Below are 26,013 nucleotides of genomic sequence, written 5' to 3' on the forward strand. Positions count from 1 at the left end.
CGTTAGTGAGTTGATTGTGTGAGTATGTGGCCTGTGGCAGCACGGTCGCGGGTGAAACACTTGGCGCAAGTGCACCTTTTGTGTTGTCAGTGGCGGTCGCACGGAGGTGCGCAGGAGCCGAAGTTGCATAGTTTGATGTGCTGTCCGCGAGGGGTGTGGTAGGAGCCGTCAGTTCGGGAACATGTGCTTGTCGTGCATGCGCACTTGTGTCCGGCCGAGTGTGAAACGCTGCCGTGTTGGGGGGGGGGGGGGGGGGCTGTGGAACTATCAGTACACATATGACAGTCTTGACAGTACAGTTGCGAGGGGTAGCGGGAGGTAAACACACGGAGGCTCTATTGCTTGGATTGCAAGCACATTCGGTGCACTTACTGACCTTGCTTTGACCTAGCTGTAGTGTCTGTAATTTCTTTGCTGCATCGGAGAGCTGGAGCTGTGTTTCTTGGAGCCGGAGGGAGAGCTTGAAGTTTTCCTTGTGTAAGCAAGTGACGTGTTCAAGCTCAACAAGGCACTTGTGCGTGGTTTCTTGTAACGTTGTAGACAGAGACGAGCATGTATGGATGAGATGAGCCTGGACTGATGCATCAAGGGAGGGGTTGCTCGACAGAACACAGGGGAAGTGAGTCTTGGATGGATGATGAAACACTGTGTTTTGCACTAGGTCAGGTGAAAGTTTGTGGTGCCACAAGAAGTCAATGCTTCGTATAGGTTTGTCAATTTCCCACACTAAAAAAGTCCTCTCGAGTTTGGAGTTTGCAGTTTGTGGAGAGTGAGACGACGTGGGAAGTTGAACCTGAGCATTGTAGTTTAGTTGAATTCACGGCTTGCAGTGAAGTATGATGAGGGTGAATGTTCGACCGATGCTAAGGGCGTAGGCAGCAGCAAAACATTGGTGCCTGTGTCCTCTAGGAAAAGCTATCCCGACGAAATGTCTTTAATGTAAACTCGTCAGCAATTATCCGGTCATTCCTGGACAGAATGGAGCACTGGGGGATGCCTGTCATGTTGTGTGCAGGAGGCGGCACCTGGACCTACTTGCGATTGGTGTTAGGGAAGTAGCAGGGTGGTCTGCAGTTCCATGCCACCTCACCAAACTGTGTGTGGAAGTAACAGTACTGGTAGTGTGGTTGCATTTCCTGCAGAAAGTTCATTGCCAGTGGTGGTGGCCGAGGTTTGGTGGCCACAGCAGGTTCGGTTGCAGGAGTGGGCATGATGGTGGGTGGAGCCGGTGATGTCCCAGTTGTTAGCTTACTGCTTCCCAGAGTGAGCAGAACAGTCAGCACAGTACAGACCCAGCCGTGTCCAGCTGCAAGGCGATGAGCCTGAACCTGAGACTTGTCATGTAGGCAGTGGCTGGCGAAATAGAGCAGTGATGCATTGTGTAGTTTGTCAGCAATTGTCAGTGTTTGCTCGACAGGTTCAGGAGACCTTTGAGCAAAACGGATCTGAGACGATAGATTATCTGACCAGATGGTAGGGAGAGCTGTGTCTGAGAATAGATTGGCGCTGACCAGGGCACATAGCCATCTCCATAGTTGGGAAGGTTTGTCGTTGGCTAGTTGCTCAACGTGGAGCACTTGCCGTATTGCTGCCTCAGTTGAGCGTGCAATCCGACGTAGAACTGTCTTTTTGGCTAGAGTGTACCATGTAGATGAGTCCGGGGCATCGGCTAGGTCAGCAATCAAGTCCTTCTGGTCGTGCAGGTGGGTGATGAGGCACAGAAACTGTGGTGTCACCCCCAGACACCACACTTGCTAGGTGGCAGCCTTTAAATCGCCCGCGGTCCGGTAGTACACGTCGGACCCGCTTGTCGCCACTATCAGTGATTGCAGACTGAGCGCCGCCACACAGCAGGTCTAGAGAGACTTCCTAGCACTCGCCCCAGTTGTACAGCCGACTTTGCTAGTTATGTTTCACTGACTTCTATGCTCTCATTTGCCGAGACAATAGTTAGCATTGCTTCGACCTAGCAAGGCGCCAGTATCCGTACTATTGATATTGTGAATCATGTACCATAAAGAGCGACGTTCGTCATTAATGGATTAAAGTTAAGTATTCCACCAGCTACGTCCATTTTTCTCAATTCTAATTCCCGTGTCATGTTACAGACCTCACGCCAGTCTGCGTGAGCTAACACGCGTGCATTTCGGCCTCCTTTACTAACACGATTGGCTCTTCTGCCAACCACAACATTGGCGACGAGAGTAAAGGTGTTCTTATCTAAATTGCCCTGATTTACTTGTGTAATGGCTTCGCCACAATCTCCAGATGTACTGTCCGAATTTTATCGCTTACAGAATCAGCAGACGCAGGCCTTACTGGATGCCCTTGGACAGCTCGTCCAGGGTCAACGTGCGATGCAAAACGATGCGGCAGCAGCCGCTTCACTGCTAACGCAGCCACAACACGCTGTTGCACCCACTTTTCGACCTTTTGATGCTGCACTGGAAAGCTGGACGGAATGGTCAGGCCAATTTGGATTCCATCTCGCCGCCTACAGAATTCAAGGTAACGAGCGGCAGCCTTTTTTATTATCGTCGGTCGGCGTGACCACGCACCGTGTGATAGTCAATTTATTTCCCCGACGCGACGTAGCAACTCTGTCCTACAAAGAAATTTTGTCTGCCGTAGATGCATATTTCAAAGAATCAGTCAATGTAGTTGCCAAACGGTATACCTTCTTTCGTACAAAACGTACGGCAGGTCAGACTAATCGGGAGTGGGTTGCAACCTTGCAAGGCCTTACTAGGGATAGTGCTTTTGAGTGTCAATGTGCACTCCCTTATTCAGAAACTATGGTACGTGATGTAATTGCACAGAACGTTTCTGATGTTCGTATAAGGGAACAGATTTTGAAACTAGCAAATCCCTCCCTTCAACATGTGATGGACATATTGTATCGGCAGGACACACTTGACTTTGCTCAGGAATCATTTGAAACTTCGCCAGCAGTGTGTCAGGTTAACCGGCCCACCGGGCGAGCTGCACGGATCAGTAAACAGCCCTCGCGCCCGGCCGTGCCGTTGCCTCCAGGCTCTCAGCCACGTGAACCGCGCCGGCACGCAAATGCAGTGATCAAATCATGCTCGCGGTGTGCTACTAAACATTCGCATGAGAATTTCCCGTCACGCCAAGCTATTTGCTTTTATTGTAATAAAAAAGGACATGTTCAGAGTGTTTGCCAGGAAAAGCTCAGAGTGGAAGCTCAAAACCGTTCCAGGCCCTTTGCTTCGCGCTGGAATCGGAATCGAACCAAGGATACTCAGGCTCGCGAAACTTCGCCCATGGAATTTCATGTAGTTCATTCCACTCCGCCCAGTGCCACTCTCTCTAACAGTGACTGTGTTCATCCCAAAAATAGAGTGCGTCGACATAGCCGGAACTCCCGTCAAGTCGCAAGTGATTATGTACCAGTGTCAGTTCACGTTGCACGAGACAGTCGCTCTTTTCGTCAGGAGGACAATAAACTTTTTGTAGACTTGGACATTAGTGATACCATTCCAGCTCAATACCGGAGCTGCAGTTTCACTGATCAATCAAGACACTTACAAACTGCTGGGCACACCTCCGTTGCGTGCCGCAAATGTTAAGTTAAATAGCTATTCCGGCCAAGCAATTCCTGTGTTAGGACAGTGCAGCCTTCTTGCAACATACAAAGGACAAACAAAACTTGTGTCATTTTACGTCCTTCGCTCTTCTGCAGTGAACTTGTTTGGTTTCGATTTATTTCAGTTGTTTAACTTATCTATAGTAAGTCTATGTGAAGAATTTGCAGACATTTTTGCACCGGGCCTCGTTTGCGCTAAGAACTATAAAGCACATTTGGAGCTGAAAGGAAACGCGCAACCGAAATTTTTCAGAGCACGCAATGTTCCCCACGCACTGTGTGATGAGGTCGCAAAAACATTACACGATTTGGAATCACAAGGTGTGATTGACGTGTGCAGGCTTCTCTCTGGGCGTCACCCTTAGTAATTTTACCAAAGCCTTCCGGCAAATTGAGACTTTGTGTGGACTTCAAGGCAACAGTGAATCCACAACTAGTGACTGCAACTCTTCCTTTACTCCGCCCAGAAGGTATTTTTGACAAACTGTGCCCGGGTAAATATTTTTCAAAGTTGGACCTCACAGATGCGTACTTGCACATACCGGTGGACGAAGAATCCCAGTGCGTTTTGGTGGTTAACACGCATCTTGGGTTGCATCAATTCAAATGACTGCCATTCGGGTGTGCATCTGCCCCTGCATTGTTTCAGCAATATCTACAAATTGCTTGTGCGTCGGTCCCAACTGCAGCAAATTATCTGGACGATATTATGCTCTCCGGAAAGACGGAAGAAGAACATTTGGCCAATCTCAGAACATTATTTCAGGTCATGCGACAAAATGGTCTTCACTTGCGGAAGGACAAATGTGTGTTTTTTGCCCGGGACTTGCCATACTTGGGACACGTACTCAATGCCCAAGGCATATACATCCCAGTCTAATGCACCTTCGTGCCATACAAGACTTGCCTTCGCCACAGAATTTGAAGCAGCTACAGAGTGTGCTAGGAAAAACCAACTATTATCATAAATATGTTCCACATGCCTCTTCCATTTCAGCTCCGCTTCATCACTTACGCCGTAAGGGTGTTCCATTCATCTGGACGATGGAATGCGAAGACGCCTTTCACCAGTTGAAATCGGCGTTGCTTTCCAATACTTGCCTTATGCCATTCGGTCCCCAGAAGCCCCTCTTGTTGATGGTGGATGCATCGGATTTCGGGATCGGTGCTGTACTTGCGCACAAAGATGGATCGCACGATCGCCCTATTGCCTTTGCATCCAAATTGCTCTCGTCTGCTCAAAGAAATTATTCGCAGATCGAGAAAGAATCATTGGCTCTCGTATTTGGTGTTACAAGGTTTCATGATTTCTTGTATGGTCATCACTTTACCATAATCACAGACCACAAACCTTTGACATTGCTTTTTCATCCGACCAAGCCTGTACCTCCGCGTACAGCACAGAAATTCATTCGCTGGTCTATTTTCCTCTCGCAGTACCGCTACGATATCTTGTATCTGTCCACTGCTAAGCACAGAAATGCCGATGCGTTGTCCCGCTTGCCTGTTGCTGAGGATAGAGACTTCGATTCCTCCGAACTTGCTTGCTTGTTCATTGATGCGGAAACCGATGATGTGGTTGAATTGTTTCTGATTTTCGTCGTGTAGCTACAGCCACAGCTGCTGACCCTGTCCTTGCTACCATTTTGCATTTTGTTGCTACGCAATGGCCCTTGTCAAAGTCACGGATCGGGGACCCGTTGGTTCACCGATTTTTTGCTCACACGGAGAGACTTGGTGTTTTGCTGTTGCGTTCTGATAATGATCAGTCCAGGGTCGTGGTACCACGTTCGTTACAGTACTCTGTCTTACAGCTTCTCCCCCCCCCCTGTGGGTTCGGGGGTAAGAATAGGCCCACGGTATTCCTGCCTGTCGTAAGAGGCGACTAAAAGGAGTCTCAAACGTTTCGGCCTTATGTGATGGTCCCCTACCAGGTTTGACCTCCATCTTCTAAATTCTTCCGAAGAGCGAGCTGATTGGGGAAGGGCGCCTTACAAGGTGCGATGTGTCCATCGCTCATTACCATCTCTAGCTTGGTTGGTCGTCGTCGCATAGCTGTCCCGCCCACTCACCATCTCTAGGGCGTGGCTTTGTTCTTGGGTGCGGTTTTTGCAGTCTGCTCTGCTGTGTCGCTTTATGCGCCAATGACGATCATGGACTACATTTCACCTGAAATCCAGCACGGTAGCCAGTCCGTTGTGGTGGGGCCGCCATGTACCCTGTCGGTTGTAGCCCCCTGACAACACAGGGATCGCTCTACTGATGCCTGCGCTGTTAACTCCCCGCGTATGCCAAGGAGTAGATGCCTGTCTCCTTGGGGCATCGGGACTCCCGGCAATGGCCATCCCGCCAGGTGGTCGTTGCTGAGGCTGGGTGGCGCCCGTGGGGAGGGCCCTTGGTTGGAGTAGGTGGCATCAGGGCGGATGACCCGCGATGAAGCGTGGTACATCATCTCTTGCTGGCGGCCAGCCGCCAGCAGTCTCTAAGCGTTCTCGGCCTCAATACAACACTCAGGCATATGATCCACAATCGTTCCCCTCCCTGGCCACACCATGGGAGGAACGAAAGGCTACGGTTGGCAGCGAACCTTATTCACCTCGCTATTTAGTCTGTACACGAGTCGATGGGGAATCGTTTATGGCGACCAAGCCTCAGTTTTTTGTCGAGCACTTGGAGGACAAGTTTGGGGAGGTGGAGGGCTTGTCCAAAATGCGCTCTGGGGCAGTATTGATCAAAATGGCATCCTCTGCACAGTCACGGCGGTTACTCGCTTGTGGCAAGTTGGGGGATGTTTCCGTCACGATCACACCCCATAAGAGTCTCAACATGGTCCAGGGCATTATATTCCATAGGGACCTACTCTTGCAGTCAGACGACGAGCTCCGCGCCAATTTAGAACGGCGGGGTGTTCACTTCGTCCGGCGCGTCCATCGGGGTCCGAGGGATAATCAGGTAGCCACCGGTGCCTTCATCTTGGCCTTCGAGGGTGACGTCCTACCCGAAAAGGTCAAGGTGATGGTCTACCGATGTGATGTGAAGCCCTATATCCCTCCCCCGATGAGGTGTTTCAAATGCTGGAAGTTCGGCCACATGTCATCTCGGTGTACTTCCAGCATGACATGCAGAGATTGTGGACGCCCTTCACATCCTAATACTGCATGTGCGCCGCCTCCCATCTGTGTGAACTGCGGCGAACACCATTCCCCTTGCTCGCCAGACTGCAAGGTTCTACTGAAAGAATGAAGGATCATGGAATATAAGGCCCTGGACCGCATGACCTATACTGAGGCTAAGCAGAAATACGAGAGGCTACATCCTGTGGCTCTGACCAGCTCCTATGCCACCGCTGCCAAAACAGTAGTTTTGTCATCTGCTGCACCGATTCCACTGAACACTCTGAGCCGGAATACTACACCTGCCCCCTTGATGGTGGGGGGCACTTCCCCATCTGTTGCTCCTGCACCACCTACCTCAGGAGCAACGACCCCCCAACCATCGGGGACACAAGTCCCCAACTCTAAGCCGGAGAAGCGTCCGACTTCTTCGGCGACTCTCTCTCGCAAGGGATCCCTCGGGTCCCTCCCTTCCCAGGTTTCCACCTCTGGGAAGGGTGACGTCAGCCAATGGCTGAAAAGCAGGCCAGCGGCTGGTCGCAGGGCTTCCCGCTCCTCCTCCGTCCCAGAGACTGACTCGGTGGAGCCCTCCCAGCCAGTAAAGCCCAAGGAGCAGAGAGAGAAGACGAAGAAGAAGAAGGCCTCTAAGGCCAAGGAACGCGCGGTGGCATCCACCCCACCGCTCCATACAGGCTCTGCGTCTGAGGATGAGGTGGAGATCCTGGCGTCCGCTGAGGACCTGGATCTCGCCATACCCTCAGACGCCAAGGACGCCGATTGTACTGGTCCTCGATCGGTGACAGCAGGTGACCCAGTGACGTGATCTGCCTCCTCGGTCCCTTCACGCCTATTTCGCCCATGGACAAAGTGATTCTCCAGTGGAACTGCAGCGGTTTTTTCCACCACCTTGCTGAGCTCCACCAACTCGTCAGCAGTCACCCTTTCTTCTGCATTGCCCTCCAGGAAACGTGGTTTCCGGCAATGCGGACCCCTGCCCTACGAGGGTATCGGGGTTATTATAAGAACCGGGCAGCTTATGAGAGGGTGTCTGGTGGAGTCTGCGTCTACGTCCTTAACTCTATCTACAGCGAGTGTGTGCCTCTTCATACACCCTTAGAGGCTGTCGCTGTAAGGATGTGGACGCCTCAGCCTATTACTGTCTGCAGTTTGTACCTTCCGCCGGATGGTGATGTCTCTCTTCATGTGTTGGCTGCATTGATAGGACAACTGCCGCCTCCCTTTGTGTTGCTGGGCGACTTTAACGCCCATAACCCCTTGTGGGGTAGCGCCGCGATTACTGGCCGGGGCAGAGATGTTGAGACTCTTCTGTCACAGCTTGACCTCTGCCTTTTAAACACGGGAGAGGCGACCCACTTTAGTGCGGTCCATGGCTCGTTTTCGGCCATTGACCTTTCTATTTGCAGCCCCGGACTTTTACCATCCATCCACTGGAGGGTCCATGACGACTTATGTGGTAGTGACCATTTCCCCATCTTTCTGTCACTGCCACAGCGTCACTCTTCTGAACGCCCCTCCAGATGGGCTCTGAATAAGGCTGATTGGGACTTATTTACATCTGTCGCAGTGATCGCACCTCCTTCCACTGATCCGATTGATGCGGTGGTTCAGTCGGTCACCACCAGCATCGTTTCTGCGGCGGCATCTGCGATTCCCTGTACATCCGGGTCACCTCGGCGGCGGACTGTGCCGTGGTGGTCGCCCGAGATCGCAGAGGCGATTCGAGATCGCCGGCGGGCTCTTCAGCGCCATAAGCGGCACCCGTCGTTGGAGACTCTCATTGCTTTTAAACAGTTCCGCGCCCGAGCCCGACGCCTTATTCGCCAACGGAAGCAGGAGTGCTGGGAACGTTATGTTTCCACCATTGGCGTCCGTACCTCTGCATCGCAGGTTTGGGCCAAGATTCGGCGACTCCAAGGCTATCGGCCACCTGTCTCTGTCCCTGGGCTTTCGCTGAATGGAGCAGTGTGCACCGACTCCGACACGATTGCGGACCGGTTAGCAGAGCATTTTGCTCAGTGTTCCGCGTCAACGAACTACCCGTTGGCCTTCCGCTCCCGGAAAGAGCGGTTGGAAAGTCGGAGGCTTTCCTTTCACACGCGCCACGCGGAGTCGTACAATGCTCCTTTCAGCGAATGGGAATTCCAGAGCGCACTTTCTGCTTGCCCTGATACGGCTCCTGGACCAGACCGCATTCACAGCCAGATGCTGAAACACCTCTCAGTGCCTTGCCAGCGACGCCTCCTAGATCTTTTCAATCGCGTCTGGGTCGAGGGTGTTTTCCCGTCTCAATGGCGGGAAAGCATAGTCCTCCCCGTATTGAAACCTGGCAAGAACCCGCTGGAGGTGGACAGCTATCGCCCCATAAGCCTCACCAACGTTCCTTGCAAGTTGTTGGAACGTATGGTGAGCCGGAGGTTGAGTTGGCTCCTCGAGTCTCGGGGCCTTCTGGCTCCGTCTCAGGGTGGGTTCCGTAAAGGCCGCTCTGCCGTCGATAATCTGGTCTCCCTGGAGTCTGCCATCCGTACAGCCTTTGCGCGCCGCCAACATCTGGTTGCCGTCTTATTCGACATGCAGAAGGCATACGATACGACTTGGCGCCATCACATCCTGGCCACACTTCATGGGTGGGGCCTTAGGGGCCCGCTCCCGATTTTTATTCAGAATTTTCTTTCGTATCGTTCCTTCCGCGTGCAAGTAGCTGCGTAGCATAGTTCCTCCCGGGTCCAGGAGAACGGGGTCCCACAGGGGTCTGTCCTCAGTGTGTCCCTGTTTTTAATTGCCATCAATGGGCTCGTTGCGGCGGTGGGGTCGTCCGTCGCGGCTTCTTTATATGCGGACGACTTCTGCCTATATTACAGCTCCAGTGGCATCGCCGCCGCTGAACGGCAGCTGCAAGGTGCCATCCGCAAGGCGCAGTCATGGGCTGTAGCGCACGGCTTCCAGTTTTCGGCCGCGAAGACCTGCGTTATGCATTTCTGCCAGCGTCGCACGGTTCACCCTGAGCCGCGCCTTTACCTTGACGGTGAACCTCTTGCTGTGGTCGCGACGCATCGGTTCTTGGGACTGGTGTTCGATACCCGGTTGACTTGGCTGCCCCATATTAGGCAGCTGAAGCAAACATGCTGGCGGCACTTAAACGCTCTCCGTTGCTTAAGCCACACCAGGTGGGGTGCCGACCGGTCCACCCTCCTCCACCTATATCAAGCGCTGATCCAGTCCCGCCTTGATTATGGGTGTGTGGCGTACGGTTCTGCCTCGCCTTCAGCATTGCGGTTGCTGGATCCCATACACCACTGCGGGATCCGCCTCGCCACGGGAGCGTTCCGGACAAGCCCCGTCGACAGCATACTTGTGGAGGCTGGTGTCCCTCCATTGCGGTTCCGGCGTGACCGCCTTCTGGCCGCCTATGCCGTGCACGTTTATAGCATGCCAGGGCATCCAAACTACCGTCTCCTGTTCCCGCGCTCGATCGTCCATGTTCCAGACAGGCAGCCCCGGTCAGGGTGTCCCATTGCGGTTCGCCTCCGGGACCTTCTCCGTGGCCTTGACTTTTTTCCTCTGCCGCCTGTTTTCCGGGCCAATCTCCGTCTGCCCCCGTGGAGTGTGCCCCGACCGTGCCTTCGGCTCGACTTGGCACAGGGTCCGAAGGTCTCAGTGCCTCCGGAGGCCCTCCGCCGCCGCTTTCTTTCCATCCTGGCCGAGTTTCCGAACGCGGCGGTGGCCTACACCGACGGTTCGGTGGTCTCTGGTCACACTGGTTACGCTCTCACTCTACGGGATTATTGTGAGCAACGGTCATTGGCAGCTGGCTCCAGTGTATACACTGCCGAGTTGGTTGCCATCTATCGTGCCCTAGAGTTTCTCCGCTCCCGCTCAGGTGAGTCCTTTGTCATCTGTAGTGACTCCCTGAGCGGTTTACAAGCTCTTGACCAGTGTTTCCCTCGTTCCCGTCTGGTGATGGCCATCCAGGAGTCCCTCCATACTCTCGTCCGTTTCGGCCGCTCTGTCACCTTTGTTTGGTCCCCGGGTCACGTCGGCATCCCGGGTAACGAGCGGGTTGACGAACTGGCGAAACAGGCGGTCAGTTCCCCGGCCATGGAGATCGGTCTTTTAGAGAGTGACGTCCGATCCGTATTGCGGCAGAAGGTCCTTGCTGCTTGGCGTGATGAGTGGCGCACCCTGCCCTCTCCCAACAAACTTCGGGCAGTCAAGGAGACAACCAGTGTGTGGCGCTCCTCCATGCGGGGGTCTCGCAAGGACGCTGTCGTCCTCTGCCGGCTCCGCATAGGACATACCCGGCTCACGCACGCGTATCTCTTGTGCCGTTACGACCCGCCTCTCTGTCGCTGCGGATTGGCCCTGACCGTGGTACACGTCTTACTAGACTGCCCACTTTTAACTGCCCTCAGGCAGACGTTCGCGCTGCCTGATACACTCCCTGCTCTTTTAACCGATGACTCTACTATGGCTGACTTAGTTCTCCGTTTTATTCGAGCAGGGGGTTTTTATCATTCAATATGAGAGTCCCTTTTTATTTTTTTTTAGTGTCGACTGTGGCTTTTGGCCTGGGGTTTTAGTTTGTGGTGTTTTAATGTGTCCCTTGGTTGTTGGCCTTTCCAGTTTTATTTTCATGGTCGGCCAATGACCGTCGCACTCTGTGTGTCTTTTAATCTCTTTTCTCTGGTCTTCGTCTATGTCTTTCTTGTACTGTGTCGTCCCTTGTCGTCTCCGTTATGTGTTTATTGCTTGTTGGACTTTTCTTCGTGTATTGTTATGGTCGTGGAACAAGGGACCGATGACCTAAGTAGTCTGGTCCCTTTAACCCCCACAAACCAACCAACCAACAGCTTCTCCACCAAGGACATTAGGGTATAGTGAGAACGAAACAACTTGCTCGTCAGCACTGTACTTGGTTCGGAATCGATGCCGCAATTATGAATATGTGCTCTTCTAGCATGGTGTGTGCCGAACAACTATCAGCACCACCGCGGAAATTCTTTGCATGGCGAAAAGCCACTTCCCCTTGGCAACACTTACACATCGATTTTGCTGGTCCATTCTGGGATGCTCGATGGTTGGTTGTGGTAGATTCATTCAGTAATTTTCCTTTTTTGGTCCGGATGTCTTCCGCGACATCGTATGCCACCATCCAAGCGTTGTCTGCAATCTTTTGCATTGAAGGTCTTCCACAGACTATTTTTTCCGACAATAGACCACAATTCATGTCATTCTGGACCACAATTTCAGTCATTCTGCAAGGCCAATGGTATTCAACATCTGACATCCGCGCTGTTTTTGCCACAGTCAAACGGTGCCGCTGAATGATTGGTCAGGACTTTCAAGTCACAGATGCTGAAGTTGAAAGAGTCACATTCTCGGAAGGATGCGTTATTGCTCTTTTTGTCCTCGTATTGCTCTCAGCCCCGAGATGGTCGCTCGCCGGCTGAATTCCTCCACGGTCGGCCTCATCGAACCTTGATGTCTTTGCTACATCCGCCGCATCAGGTTCCTGTGCAGCGGCAGAAACCTGCTTTTGCTCCAGACGACGTTGTCTACTATCGCCACTATCGAGGTTCGCTGTGTTGGCTTGCATTCTTAGCTGCCTCGGACGCCCTATCTATCTGGTTTTGAGGCCCTCTGGTGAGGTGCATCAGAATCTCAATCAGCTGCGCCTCTGTCATCGCACGGGATCTGCCGCTCGCCGTCTGCTTTCAGCGACGGTGCCGTCTGGTCAGCACCGCGGGGACCCAGCTACTGGCTCGCCTCAGCCCCAGGTGTTACCAACGCTGCCTTCCATTTTGCCCCATGGCGACGCGCCGCCGCCGGCGCCGCCGCCTGTCTTTCTACAGGCGCATACACTGCATGTTGACGTGCGCCCTGCACCAGGTTTCAGGCGTTTCATACCTCCCCGCGGTCCAAATGGCAGGGTGCGGGTGGCACAGCCTTGCTGTTGTTAGGCTTCCCACCTCGTCGCATACGTCAACATGGGGTCCTCCCCACGGCGGGCGGAAGCCTTATGCCACAACCATATGCCGATTTGCGGGGGAGGAATGAGGTGTCACCGCCAGACACCATACTTGCTAAATGGTAGCCTTTAAATCGGCCGCGGTCCGGTGGTATACGTCGGACCCGCTTGTCGCCACTATCAGTGATTGAAGACCGAGTGCCACCACAAGGCAGGTCTAGAGAGACTTCCTAGCACTCGCCCCAGTTGTACAGCCGACTTTGCTAGCGATGTTTCACTGACTTTTACGCTCTCATTTGCCGAGACGATAGCATAGCCTTCAGCTACGTTATTTGCTACAACCTAGCAAGGCGCCAGTATCCGTACTATAGATATTGTGAATCATGTACCATAAAGAGCGACGTTCGTCATTAATGGATTAAAGTTAAGTATTCCACCAGCTACGTCCGTTTTTATCAATTCTAATTCCCTTGTCATGTTCCAGACCTCACACTAGCCTGCGTGAGCTAAAACGCATGCATTTCAGCCTCCTTTACTAACACGATTGGCTCTCCTGCCAACCTCAACAGGAACCTGATTGACTCGTCAAGTTTGTAATGGTCAAACACTTCATCCACAATTTTGAACCAGGTTGTTGCTCTGTCAGGATTAAATGGTGGCAGCGTCAGTAAGCGTGAACAGGATGAGTTGTGTTCATCGGGGCATTGCCTGAATCGAGCTGTTGTTGCTGCAGTATTCCAGGAGAGTGTGCCTCCAGGGAATGTGGCAACAACGGCTCTTTGGGTGGCAGCATGAAAGTGACACATTGTGGTTGAGCGCAATCCGTCACGACGTGGAAGGCCAATGCATTTGAGACACCGTAATGTGTCGATTGCGGTTGCGGAAGCTCAACATGTTGCGGGTGTGTTCAGATTGGTGCGTCGCGGAAGACCAACGTGGATGAGGCACCGAGATGTGCAGAGAATGGTAGTGGAAGCTCAACTGGAGCCAGCACGGGGGTGACAGGTGAGAAAAAGTTCAAAGTTTGAGAACGCGTGTTAGTCTGTGGAAAGCTTGATGTATGATCAGAGCTGGGGCCACCTGTGTTGCAGGGAGGCTGTGGAGGTGTGGGCTGTCCAGAAGCACAGTGTGGGAAATTATGTCAAACCTGGGATGGAATGTGTGAGTGTTTACTGTTCATAGTCGCTCCACTCAAAACGGTGTGCAGATAAGGTGAATGTTGTGGCACAAAACACTGAGGCATAGCAGTGGGATGGAGAACAAGGTCAATCACAGATAACAAGTTATTGTTCCTGTTGCAGGCTGAGGTATCGAAGTAGGAAGGCATGTGCTAATGTTGGACCAAGGCAGGTGCGGACGTGGTCGGATACTGAGGAGTTAGACCTGTGAACGAAGCAGCTCCATCCACGTGGCGGGTATCCGAGTGGTACTGCACGGATTGCAGCATGGTAAATTGTTGTCCTGGTGGTAGTAGGTTATCTGCCGAAGCATTTGCAGAAATCGGCATTGGCCCTGCACTGCACGGAGATACGTAAGAGGTAACTGCACATTCGATGAGGGAGGGCACATGTGGCAGGAACAAAGGTGTTTGATAGCCAGAGTCATGCACACTCCTAACCTCACTTACAGTTGCAGGCTCGAAAACGTCTGGTGAAATCAGTGTAATCGTCGAGTGAGATGCATTGTTTGCAGTCCTGGTGGGTGTACATTGCCCACAACATGATGCGTGTCGATCACAAAATCCAGTGTTAGGCGCTGGGCTGAAGTCATTGTTCGAATGCTGTGTTGATGTAATACACACGAAAATAACTGACGAGGAGGTCGCGGACACAGTAAAATGGCGAAAACGGAAGACGCTACAACTCGGGGTCACCTGTGAGGTAAAGGTTTGGGTAGGTTACACCAAACAACACCCATTTTGCAGTAGTTCATTTATTCACCTAAACGCATTAAAGGCTCACAAAGAACTGAACATGGCGGAACAGCCCAAAGACAATGCTCACAGTCCAAAGACGAACGCATATCAATGCTGGTGTTGACCTCATCGGCGCCACAAACGTATGACATACGTCTGTTGGATTTTATGGTTAAAACATAGTGAATGTATCTAGTACATCGATCAGCTTCAATGTGTTAACCCTTGACTAATGAATCGACTTTCCTGTAATATATATTACAAGGTGGGGTCCACGAGACTTCTATGTTTAAACTGAGTTTTAAGGTGCAAATCATATGAAAATTTTAACTGAATTTACATAGCATTTATTTTTACAATTATGTCAATGTTATTTAAGGACTACTTGTTGAACTTATTGCACTAAATAATGCCTGCAGCATTTTACTTTTGATCAGTTGTACAGTTTTTTAAATAGTACACATTAACATACTGTCAGAGAACTGAGTTATACATCCTGTAAAATTGTAGTATCTCTGTAGCAAGTAAGTTTTCATATAAAATTAAATTCTAGGGTTTAAACCATCAAATAAAAATTGCACTTAATAGGTACAAAAAGAAAGTCAGCAAAACTGACATTCATTACTGGTGTCTACATTTTTCTGTATTACTGCTCAATACACATTTAATTTTAACTAACAGTTTAAGTATTTTATTCGAGAAACAGAAAGGTCCCCATTACACTTGTCTTGAAGTTCTTCATCTGAATGTCCCTCTTGTTCACTGAAAGAACTGCAATCACTGTTCTTTTATTAAAAAAGGTCATCTTTTTCGTATATTTCTTGATCTATATAACTGCCATCTTCCTCTGTCCACTGACTAACAATTGTATTACACTGAAGAAAACAGGTATGTGGTTCACGAGGTGAGATCAAGGAAAACACCATCACATGTTGATAACATTTATCAACAACTGACAAAGATGGTGATAATGCAACTGACAACAAAACAGTGTGAGGTTGGCAGTTTAAAGAGAATTGGGGAAGTATAGAAGCATTCCACCTGAATTGAATTCATAGAGCAAGTTGGAAAATTTGTGCATCGATTGAAAGATCACATTTCAGGAGTTAAAGGTTAAAAACTAGTTTTTTTTATTTTTATATGTTTTTTGGCCACAGAGCAATTAAAAACCATTTTTTTTCATCCAGTGCGGTACAACCTTGCAATGGTGGGTGGCCTTACCTGACAGTGAAATGTGGGATTGAAATGTTTTGACACAGCTATCAAATGTCAAACTAGTGTGGTCATGCACATTACACAGTATGGTTGGTTTAATGTACAACTCACACCATAGCTGTCATATTAATATTCTTCTGTCATTTGTGACTGAACCCATTTACATTATGATGTTTACATTGTCATCTAGTGGGGAAATTTTCATTAGGTTTGTTTTGTTTCCATAATACTTCTCTCTTCTTTGATAATATTAAGAGCAAATTTGGCACTGTTCTTAGGAGTGGTTCCTTTTTTACAGCGTTTTGGAACTGAAACTTTAATTATAATCACCCTGTTGTAGGGACGTGGGTTGAGGCACCTAGTGCTGTTGGCATGATGAACCATGGAGTGCAAATGAAGAGGCCAGTCAATGTTCTGCGTTTTAATGGTACAACATTAGCAGAACAAGAATCTGTTACATAAAAGTTTACAATCATGTATTCTTCTGTCTGTTGGCTCCAAGGTCAGTGGCGCTGTAGCATTCTGTCTTGTAACATGCTGACGCCATCTCAACAAGTGCAGAGAGCATCATCCAGTAGCGTATGGTTCACGTAAACAAGCTTTCAGGTGGCTGGTAGGCATTGCTGACAGCTAGCATAGCCTGTACAGTGGGCTTTACTGCCAAGGACATTGACTGTGTATTACCAGACCATTCTCATGACCACTAAAGGGGTGTGCTCAGGTAATCTCTCAGCGGCTCAGAATGATGTGGAGATGAGCCAAAGCATAGTCTTTCCACCAAGGAAGGTTGGAGATGTTGATGACTGCTTGCAATTATTAGTCTGGGGCCACAGCTGTTAGTGTGCATCATAAATACTGTAGCAGATTGACAGTGCACCGAACACCATCAGTTTATCTCAGCTAGTCAGAGGTACAAGTCTCCAAGTCTTCTCATCAGTGGTTGTGAGGTCAGCAACTCACTATGACAGAGTACAGAAAGGTAGCATCTTGAAGACAGAAGACATCTTGACAAACAGTTTCATGTATGACAGCTTCAGCTTCACTATTGGTGTACTGCAACACAAATATGTCAAGGTTCAGAAGTGTGAGTATTTATTACTACTTGTCTAAGTTAATGATGTTATGCCTGGCCAGTAATGACTGAAAGTGGACTATTTTTCTAGGCTCATCAGCACTTTTCAGCACCCCTCTATCTCATAAGAATGACTTCCAGGGCTTCAGCTTGTTGCCTTTCTGCCGTTTCAGCCAGCTGAGAAGCGAAACTCCCTGCAGATTAAAATTGTGTGTTGGACCAAGACTCAAACTCAGTACATTTGCCTTTCACAAGCAAGTACTCTACTGATGGAACTACCCACGTACAACTCATGACCTGCTCTCACAGCCTCAACTCTGCCAGTACCTCATCTCCTACCTTCCAAACTTTACAGAAGTTCTCCTATGAACCTTGGATAACTAGCACTCCAGAAGAAAGGAAGTTGTGGAGATGTGGCTTAGCCACAGCCTGGGGGATGTTTCCAGAATGAAATTTTCACTCTGCAGTGTGAAAATTTCATTTCAGAGGCTGATAAATGTTCTCATTAAACTCTTACTCCCTTTTATGAAATCAAGCTATGCTGTTAGAATGACACAATGCGCTCTCCTTGCTGAAGTCATTTTCCTGATTTTCATTAGGTTCCAGAAGAAAGGAAGTTGTGGAGATGTGGCTTAGCCACAGCCTGTGGGATGTTTCCAGAATTAAATGTTCACTCTGCAGTGTGAAAATTTCATTTCAGAGGCTGATAAATGTTCTCATTAAACTCTTACTCTTTTATGAAATCAAGCTATGCTGTTAGAATGACACAATGACCTCTCCTTGCTGAGGTCATTTTCCTGATTTTACAATTCTGACTTCTCACTTGTGTGAGATGAGGCAATGTCCTCTGGGTTTTTTCCAGTTTTGGCAATGTTGACCTTCTGCCTGTTTGTCATGTTGACTGTAACATGGGGGATTGGCCTGGGCTGCCCCTAGTTCATGCTGGTTAGAGAGAACTTTGGGAAAATTTTACATTTGTCCATTATACATTTCTGCTGTGTAACACAGGATAATTATCCCTGAACATTATATACACTTTAAACTTCCTAAACAGGTATGATCTAAAATATGTTATACTACCATAAACTGTATACTTTTGCCCATCACATATTTATAAGTGCAATCTCATTATTTCTGTTGCTTGGTTTCCTCATCACCATCCTATGAATACTGTCTACAACTAACAGTAGAGCATCCATTATTCCAAGAAATTTCTTTTGAGGTTTGTGATTCATGTTGTCTTTCTTCATATTCAAGTAGGAGTTTTATTAATTTATTGATCATACTACAAAAATGCTTGGTTATACTTTTTAGTGTGCTCTGAGTCATTGGTAACAATGGCATCAGTAGTAGTCGATTTAAAAACAAATTGCAAATCAATGTTTATCATGCTACTTGGAAATTGTAATGTCCAAGTTCATTCTTTGGTCATTCTTTTTCACTGGTGAAAGTTATCTTCTGGTCACGCTGTTAAACAGGTTTAGGATATTTTCAAAACTGTCCTCTGTGTCTTCATAGATAATTAGTGTGTCATTGATATACTGAAAGTAACATGGCACACTGTACTGTGCTATCTGGAAAAGATGTATTGTTCTAATGAGTAATGAAAATATTTGCTTATGCTCCTCCATGGCAACAACCTATAACAAGGTGTTAGGCTGATTGTAATATTCCTGCCGGAACTGAAAATATTTGTATGGCAGCACCAAATTTAACACGAGAATAAAATCAGCCACCTACACGGCAATCATATCACCTGTTGGAGGAGCTTTTTTTTTTTTTTATATGATTTTAATAGTCTCGATATGATTTCAATAGTCTTATATACAAATTGGTTATAATCAAGTGAGACTCATTTTGGATTTATTGGAATCTGGACATTTTTCATTTTCTGTACTAATTTTTGTGTATTGCATACCATAAACAGATGCCTGAACACATTCTTCATTTGCAGAATGTTATTGTGTAAGCTTAACTTGTATCTGAGGCTATTAATGTGGTTAATGTTGGTCTTATGGGTCAGTTAGCTTTTTGAGTTGTCAGTTGCATGCATAGTTGTGGAGTCCTTGTATTCATTACATATAGCTCTTTTACCTTTTTTATGAAAAAAGTGAGCACATTTTCTTAACAGATTCCCTTATTTGGCCTTGGAATATGTTAATTATGTCCCTCTTTAAAGTGACATAATTTTGCCCCTTAAAAGTTTGTTTACTCATGATAATTAACATATTACATTTATTACCATGTTTTATTCTCATTGTAATGTTTGTATGAATCCACAAACAAAATAAACTTAGCATTTGGCTCTGTTACAGAAGCAAGGTTATTAATAATTACATGAATTAATAAGTGCCCAAAGGTGGAACCTCATGAAATACCACATGAAATTAGTTCGCAGTTGAGTTATGACTGATACTTTAATATAGGGCTATTCCTATTGATACCCTTTGTTTCCTGTTAGGCAGATATGACTTGAACAATTTCATTGAAGCTTCTGTGATAGCGTGATATTTTAAATAAATTGTCTGGCAATTGTTATCATACAATCAAATGCCTTTGAAAGATCACTGAATATACTAGCAGGCTGCAATTTATTGTCAAACGAATTAGGCACAGTATTGCTGCAACTCTAAATTGCTTTCCCAAAAATGGACCTTTAAAAAGCCAAAATGTGATTTCAACTGTATACACTTTGTAGCCAGATGGTTAAGATGTTGCTTGAATATTACCTTTTCCAAAATTTTCAACAATTCTGGCAAATGTGAATTTGGAAAAATATTAATTTTGAACCATTATTACATTTTCAGCTGACACAAAGATGTAAATAAAAAATATGAAAGAGCACTTTAAAAGTAAAAATAATAAATTTGTGAGACTCAGTAGCCTTGTGCGTGTCTTTAAATTGAATGCCTATGACTTGCATGTTCCTAACTGATTCTGGTTATCCAATTTGTGGAAGGGATCTTACAGTTTAATGTGGAAACTCAACCACATGTCATTCCTGGTGCAGTGCCATGTCTTTGAGAGGTCTGTCATAGGTACAAGTGAAGACTGAAAAATCCACACTGAGTGAGTGGTTAGCAAACTCGATTTATGTGCAGGAGGATGATGGTTCAAACCCACATCCAGCCATCCTGATTTAGATTTTCGTGTAATTTCCATAAAAATGCTGGCATAGTTCCTATGAAGGAGCATGGCTGACTTCCTTCCACGTCCTTCCCTAATCCAATGTAACCGATTACTTGGCTGTTTGGTCTGCTCCCCCACATCAACCAACCAACCAAAAATCTGTGGTATGACTGGGATTCAATCCCTGGATCTTTTAGTTCCATCATAAGTGAAATGCTGTCAATGAACAGCCACATAATACTATATCAGTATATTTGCGCTGCAAATTTGTATTCTCCATTTCAATGTAATTCCTAATTTCTTAGTTTTGGTACAGTACCTACAGTGATGATATACTGTTTATACTTCTTTTTTCCATAACTGTTGACAACAAAAATGAAAATAACATTACTTTTTATTCATTTTTTCAGTCAATGAAGCTGTTCTCCAGGACAGGCTGTTATTCTGAAGTCCATAATACCCTGAGGCTGGTCCTTGTGATTTTTAATAGCAACCTCGTTGTAGAAGGAAATGAAACTGCCTTGGAAGATGATCCTTTAGGAATTTGGAGCTGGCTTAGAATGGAACTTCTGAAAGCAAGAGAAAAAGATTTGAAGGTAAATCTCCATAAATGAAGTTGCCCTAGAAATATGTTGATAATTAAAATGTATATCTTTCACATTCAATGTATCACAAAGAATAATAGAGGTGTGGTTACATCATTGATCAAGGAATGTAAATGCATCACAGCTCAACTTTTGGACTTACTGTATAAAACTTTTACTTGTGTTGGTGTGACTTGGACGATGTCTGTCAGCTAGCTGTTTACTGTTTCACAGTTTACTTACATGATGTATCTCAGTGATATGAAGCAAGTCAGCTTATAGGTTATCAGCTTAGTTTGTATTTAATAGTGTCTTTATATTGGCCGTATGCAGATAAGTTCCCACAGAAAAACAGAATCTGTGAAAGTACGTACGTAAGACTTTAATACAAGATAAACTACAAGCTTTTAAATAAATTTCTTCTGTGAAATAGGAGCTACACAGAGAAATTATTTGGATTACTTTCATATTTAGCCTTGCTATCTATTTAGCATTTAACATAACTTCTGGTAACAGCATTTTAACTGATATAATATGGATCTTTGTGAGTTTAAGTCTTAAACTTATTTTACGATACCTTAGAAAAATTCAGAACTGCTGCCTAGTACTTCCCTTCAGAAGATGTAAGAGGAAGTATAAAATTACTAAGGTACTTATTAAAATATTCTGGGCTATTATGCCGTGGTCAGATGAATTTCTTGGTGAAACCCAGTATTATGTCCCCATCTGCAAAGGACATTGAACCTTTTTTGAAGGTCTGATGGACACCCTGGCTTGCTACTGACTGAAGTAAAATTCCATTTCTGCACACTCCCATGCATAAGCATGGACCCACATTTTCTCCAGTGCCAGAATCCTGACATTTAGTTTCACACACTCCTGTTTCAAATTAAAATTAGTGAGGTACTTTGCACTTTCTGTAGCCTCTCCAGAAGCCCTTCATACATTCCACTTGTGGCTGCCAATACCTCAGTCTTATCAAACCAGATCTAGCGGTCTCTTGGCTGCACAGTGTGTTCCACAACAGCTGATCTTCCACTTGTGAAGGTTAAAAAGGAAGAAAATGCACTTAGGTACTAGGATGAGAGACAGGCACCTATAGTGAGAATGATGTAACATCTGCACACATGTGCTGGGTCTACAGTTCTGTTGCTTGACTGTGGTTAGGGACTGTGTCAGGAGGAGTGAGCAAGGGAGAAAGGAAGAAAGGAGCAGGAAGGAGGATTGAAAAGAGGAGGCTGAGGTAGGCAGTAAGTGCTTGGGACAGAAATACAGGAAAGAGAGGCTGCAGGAGCATAGGGTAGGAATGTGATGTGAGCAAGAGTTCCTGTAGCATATGATGACAATGATATGGAGGAGTCGATAGGCAGAGGGTGTCAGAATAGAGAAAGGGGAAGACCATGGGATGAGGTTGTGGGTGCAGGATGAGGAAAGTTATGGTGCTGAGCAGAGTAGATTTGGATGTGTGCAAAAATTGCAGCAGGGCTGGTACAGGCCACCATTGATTTCTCATATGACCCACATGCCACCAGCCTATGCCAATGTATCTATGGACTGTCTAGAGGAAACTTTTCTAGACACCCATAACCCCAAACCTCTTGTCTGGCTCAGGTTCACTGATGACATCTCCATGATCTGAAGCCAGAGAAAAAAACATTCTGTCGTTATTCCTACACATCCTCAACATCTTATCATCTTCATTTGGTAATTCTAAGTCCAAATTCAAGCTTCTGGACATTGAGCTCCACCTCTCTCGTGCCTCCATCCATACCTCTCTCCATACGAGACCAACTGACTATCAACAGTATTTGAATTTTGATAGCTGTCATCCAACATACATGGAAAAAAAATCATCCCCATATAGTCAAACCACCCAAGGAAGGTGCATATGGAGTAATGAGACTTCCATTCCCTACTACCCTGAACATCTCGCTAAGGCACTATTCTCCAAATTTAGTCCAATGACATATTTCCCATGTCATTCCCTCACAGATCCCTAATCCTCCAACAACACCCTAGAACCTAATGCAAAATAGCATCACCGTAATTACCAATATGATTCCAGAGTAGAACTGTGAAGCATACCCTTTAACAGGATTTCAACTACTTATCAAGATACCCAGAAATGAGGAGCATCCTATACACAATCCTTCCCTCCCCTCCCAAAATTGTATTTTGCGGTCTACCCAATCTCTACAATTTCCTGATCCATCCTCATGCCACACCACACTCCTAACTCCTTGCCACTCCTTGCAGGTACAAGACTTGTCCAGTATACCCACTGCTCACATCCTTCTCTAGTCCCATCACAGGCTGACTTACCTCATCAGAGACAGGGCCACTTGTGAATGTAGTCATGTGCTATACTAGTTCTGCTATAATTTTTGCACAGCATTTATGTGACCAACCAGCTGTTCATCTGAATGAATGGTCATAACCAAACTGTGACCAAGAGCAGAGTTGACCATCCACAGATTGAGCATGTTGCTGAGCACAAATGCTCAATTTCAATGGCTTCTTCACAACCCTTATCATCTGTATCGATTACCCCAATACCAGCTTTTCTGAACTACATACACAGAGATTGTTCTCACAATAGGTCCTTTGCTCCTGTAATTCACTGGGCTCCAGTCTTCACTAATGCCTTGCCCCCACCCACCTTCACTCTGCTGCAGAGCCCTAACTTAACTCATCCTGCACCCACATTCTCTTCTCTACAGCCTCCCCTTCCTAACAACTCCTCCACATCACAGTCATCCTGTGTTATTATACTCACCAGTGCCAGAGCCCTAGTCACATTCCTATCCCATGCACATTCTCTTCCTCCTCCATTCCTATTCATGCACCATTGATTCCATCCCAGTGATCAGACCATCAGACCCTGTTCACCTGCCCTCCCCCCTCGCCCCCCCCCCCCACCACTCCCATAGTCCTTTCTCCTTTTGCCCTTTCGACCTGACATGACTCCTCAACACAGTTTTTTAAGTAACATTAATTGTAATCTTATAAATTTACATAATTAATTCAACATTTTAAATTTGTCCAGTGGAAATTTTTTTGACACTTTGACACAGCAAAATCATAAAATGAATAAAGAAAGAGACAACAAAAATAAATATACAGATTAGCAGTTCACAAAAGAAATTCTGTTTTAGTTACGTGTAGTCTTTCAATTTCTATATTGATGTACCGTGTCCACTGCTGGTATTTGCAGCTGGAGGCTTATTGTGGTTCAGTGTTCTTAGGGACCAGATTTTATGTGGAGGAATCCCTTGCTCATCTGGCTGTTGCAGTTTTCACCCAGCTCTTGGTATGATGTGTTGCTACATCTTGGTGTTGATAGGAACATTTCGGTTTGGTGGTGGTGTTGATTAGTTTGTTGGATGGCATGGCTGCAAACAGCATATTGTAGAATTGCTGCAGCACAGCATATTCTTCTGACACAATGTAACCATAAAGGTGTGTGTGTGTGTGTGTGTGTGTGTGTGTGTGTGTGTGTGTGTGTGTGTGTGTGTGTCTGTGTGTGTGTACTTCAATTCAAAAATAAGATTTTTACAAATGCTATCAAAGTTTTGTCTTGTTTATGTGTCTTTTGATGATTCAGTGCCTCTGCTATTCAGTAAGTAGTTACCTTTACTGCTAAATAATTCACAAAATCAAAATTTATTTGAAAAGGACTTTTTAGAAAAATGATGGGGTGTTGAGGTGCATGAGTGGCATGGGGGGGAGATAGAATATGCTGTACAAAGAAATGTACGTGAAAAGCAAGAAAATTAATGAGGAGAAGAGAAAAAGAGAAAGAGGGACAGATTTAGTGTGTAGGAATTCCAAATATCTCATAGAATTTCATGGATTCCAACTGGAAATTAAAGACATCAACATGAAGGTAGTTCTAGAACATGACTATGATAACAATGTACAAAATATGTAAACATGAAGGCAGTTTTGGAAACTGCCAACCACAACTGCAAGAGCATTCCCAGGCTAACATTAGTACCTGCAGCATGTGAAAACAATAAAGAGTTTGCATAGGGTCTCCAGGTACTGCATGGCCCCTAGGTGCCACAACTCATGTGCAGCTGCATACAAGTGTGGCTTTATGCAGCTACTGCCCCTTCATGTCTCATTCTCATTGCATCTTACCTCCTTCAAGTATTGTAGTACAGCTGACATTGCTGCAAATTGAACTATACTACGTTACTGGCTTTTGAGCATGCTCCTCTTTGGCCTATTTACTTGGACTACCAATGATGGCAGCTGCATTGTACTTGGATTTGGACACAGTTGATTATCACCTGTGCTCACTTGAGTGTGTCCCAGAAACTTTACTAGCCATGACTAATAAACAAAGAAGTGACACAATGTCAACATTCAAAGGGTAACGATAACACATGACAAAATGTATAGAACTTTCTCATCGCCTTATAACAGAAATAAAAAGAAGGTACCCACAAAGGTCTACTGCTATGACACATTTGCTGTAAGTGTCCTTCTGACTGAACATGTGAGTGATAGACTCCTATATCATTTTCTTCGTGAAAAAGAACTTGATGTGTGTGTAATATTTTGTTGGTGTGTGTGTGTTTTCTGTAGTTAACTAGTTGACTGTCTTTCACTATGTTTCTAAGAGTGAGATACTCATTGGCACTCCCATTGCCTAGCCTTTCACACCATTCACATTCTAGTAAATTGTCACATGAGTATGTCTGTATATGTACACTCCTGGAAATGGAAAAAAGAACACATTGATACTGCTGTGTCAGACCCACCATACTTGCTCTGGACACTGCGAGAGGGCTGTACAAGCAATGATCACATGCACGGCACAGCGGACACACCAGGAACCACAGTGTTGGCCGTCAAATGGCGCTAGCTGTGCAGCGTTTGTGCACCACCGCCGTCAGTGTCAGCCAGTTTGCCGTGGCATACAGAACTCCATCGCAGTCTTTAACACTGTTAGCATGCCGCGACAGCGTGGACGTGAACCGTATGTGCAGTTGACAGACTTGCAGCGAGGGCGTATAGTGGGCATGTGGGAGGCCGGGTGGACATACCTCCAAATTGCTCAACACGAGGGGTGTGAGGTCTCCACAGTACATCGATGTTGTCGCCGGTGGTCGGCAGAAGGTGCATGTGCCCGTCGACCTGGGACCGGACCGCAGCGACGCACAGATGTACGCCAAGACCGTAGGATTCTACGCAGTGCCGTAGGGGACCGCACCGCCACTTCCCAGCAAATTAGGGACACTGTTGCTCCTGGGGTATCGGCGAGGACCATTCGCAACCGTCTCCATGAAGCTGGGCTACGGTCCCGCACACCGTTAGGCCGTCTTCCGCTCACGCCCCAACATCGTGCAGCCCGCCTCCAGTGGTGTCGCGACAGGCGTGAATG

The 26,013-nt window shown here is 46.9% G+C and overlaps 1 protein-coding gene across 1 annotated transcript in view; it reads left to right on the top strand.

Moving 5' to 3' along the window:
• The first annotated feature begins 2,323 nt into the window (after nucleotides 1-2,323).
• Nucleotides 2,324-26,013, top strand: part of LOC126285075 (acid sphingomyelinase-like phosphodiesterase 3b) — a 39,042-nt gene continuing 15,352 nt past the window's right edge. Inside the window, exons 1-2 of the mRNA XM_049984398.1 lie at nucleotides 2,324-2,508; nucleotides 20,448-20,633. Of these exons, the coding sequence (XP_049840355.1) occupies nucleotides 2,437-2,508; nucleotides 20,448-20,633 (258 nt within the window). The 5' untranslated portion in view covers nucleotides 2,324-2,436. The remainder of the gene's footprint in view (nucleotides 2,509-20,447; nucleotides 20,634-26,013) is intronic.

This window comes from Schistocerca gregaria, chromosome 8 (assembly GCF_023897955.1).
Source record: "Schistocerca gregaria isolate iqSchGreg1 chromosome 8, iqSchGreg1.2, whole genome shotgun sequence".
In the NCBI taxonomy this organism is placed as follows: domain Eukaryota; kingdom Metazoa; phylum Arthropoda; class Insecta; order Orthoptera; family Acrididae; genus Schistocerca; species Schistocerca gregaria.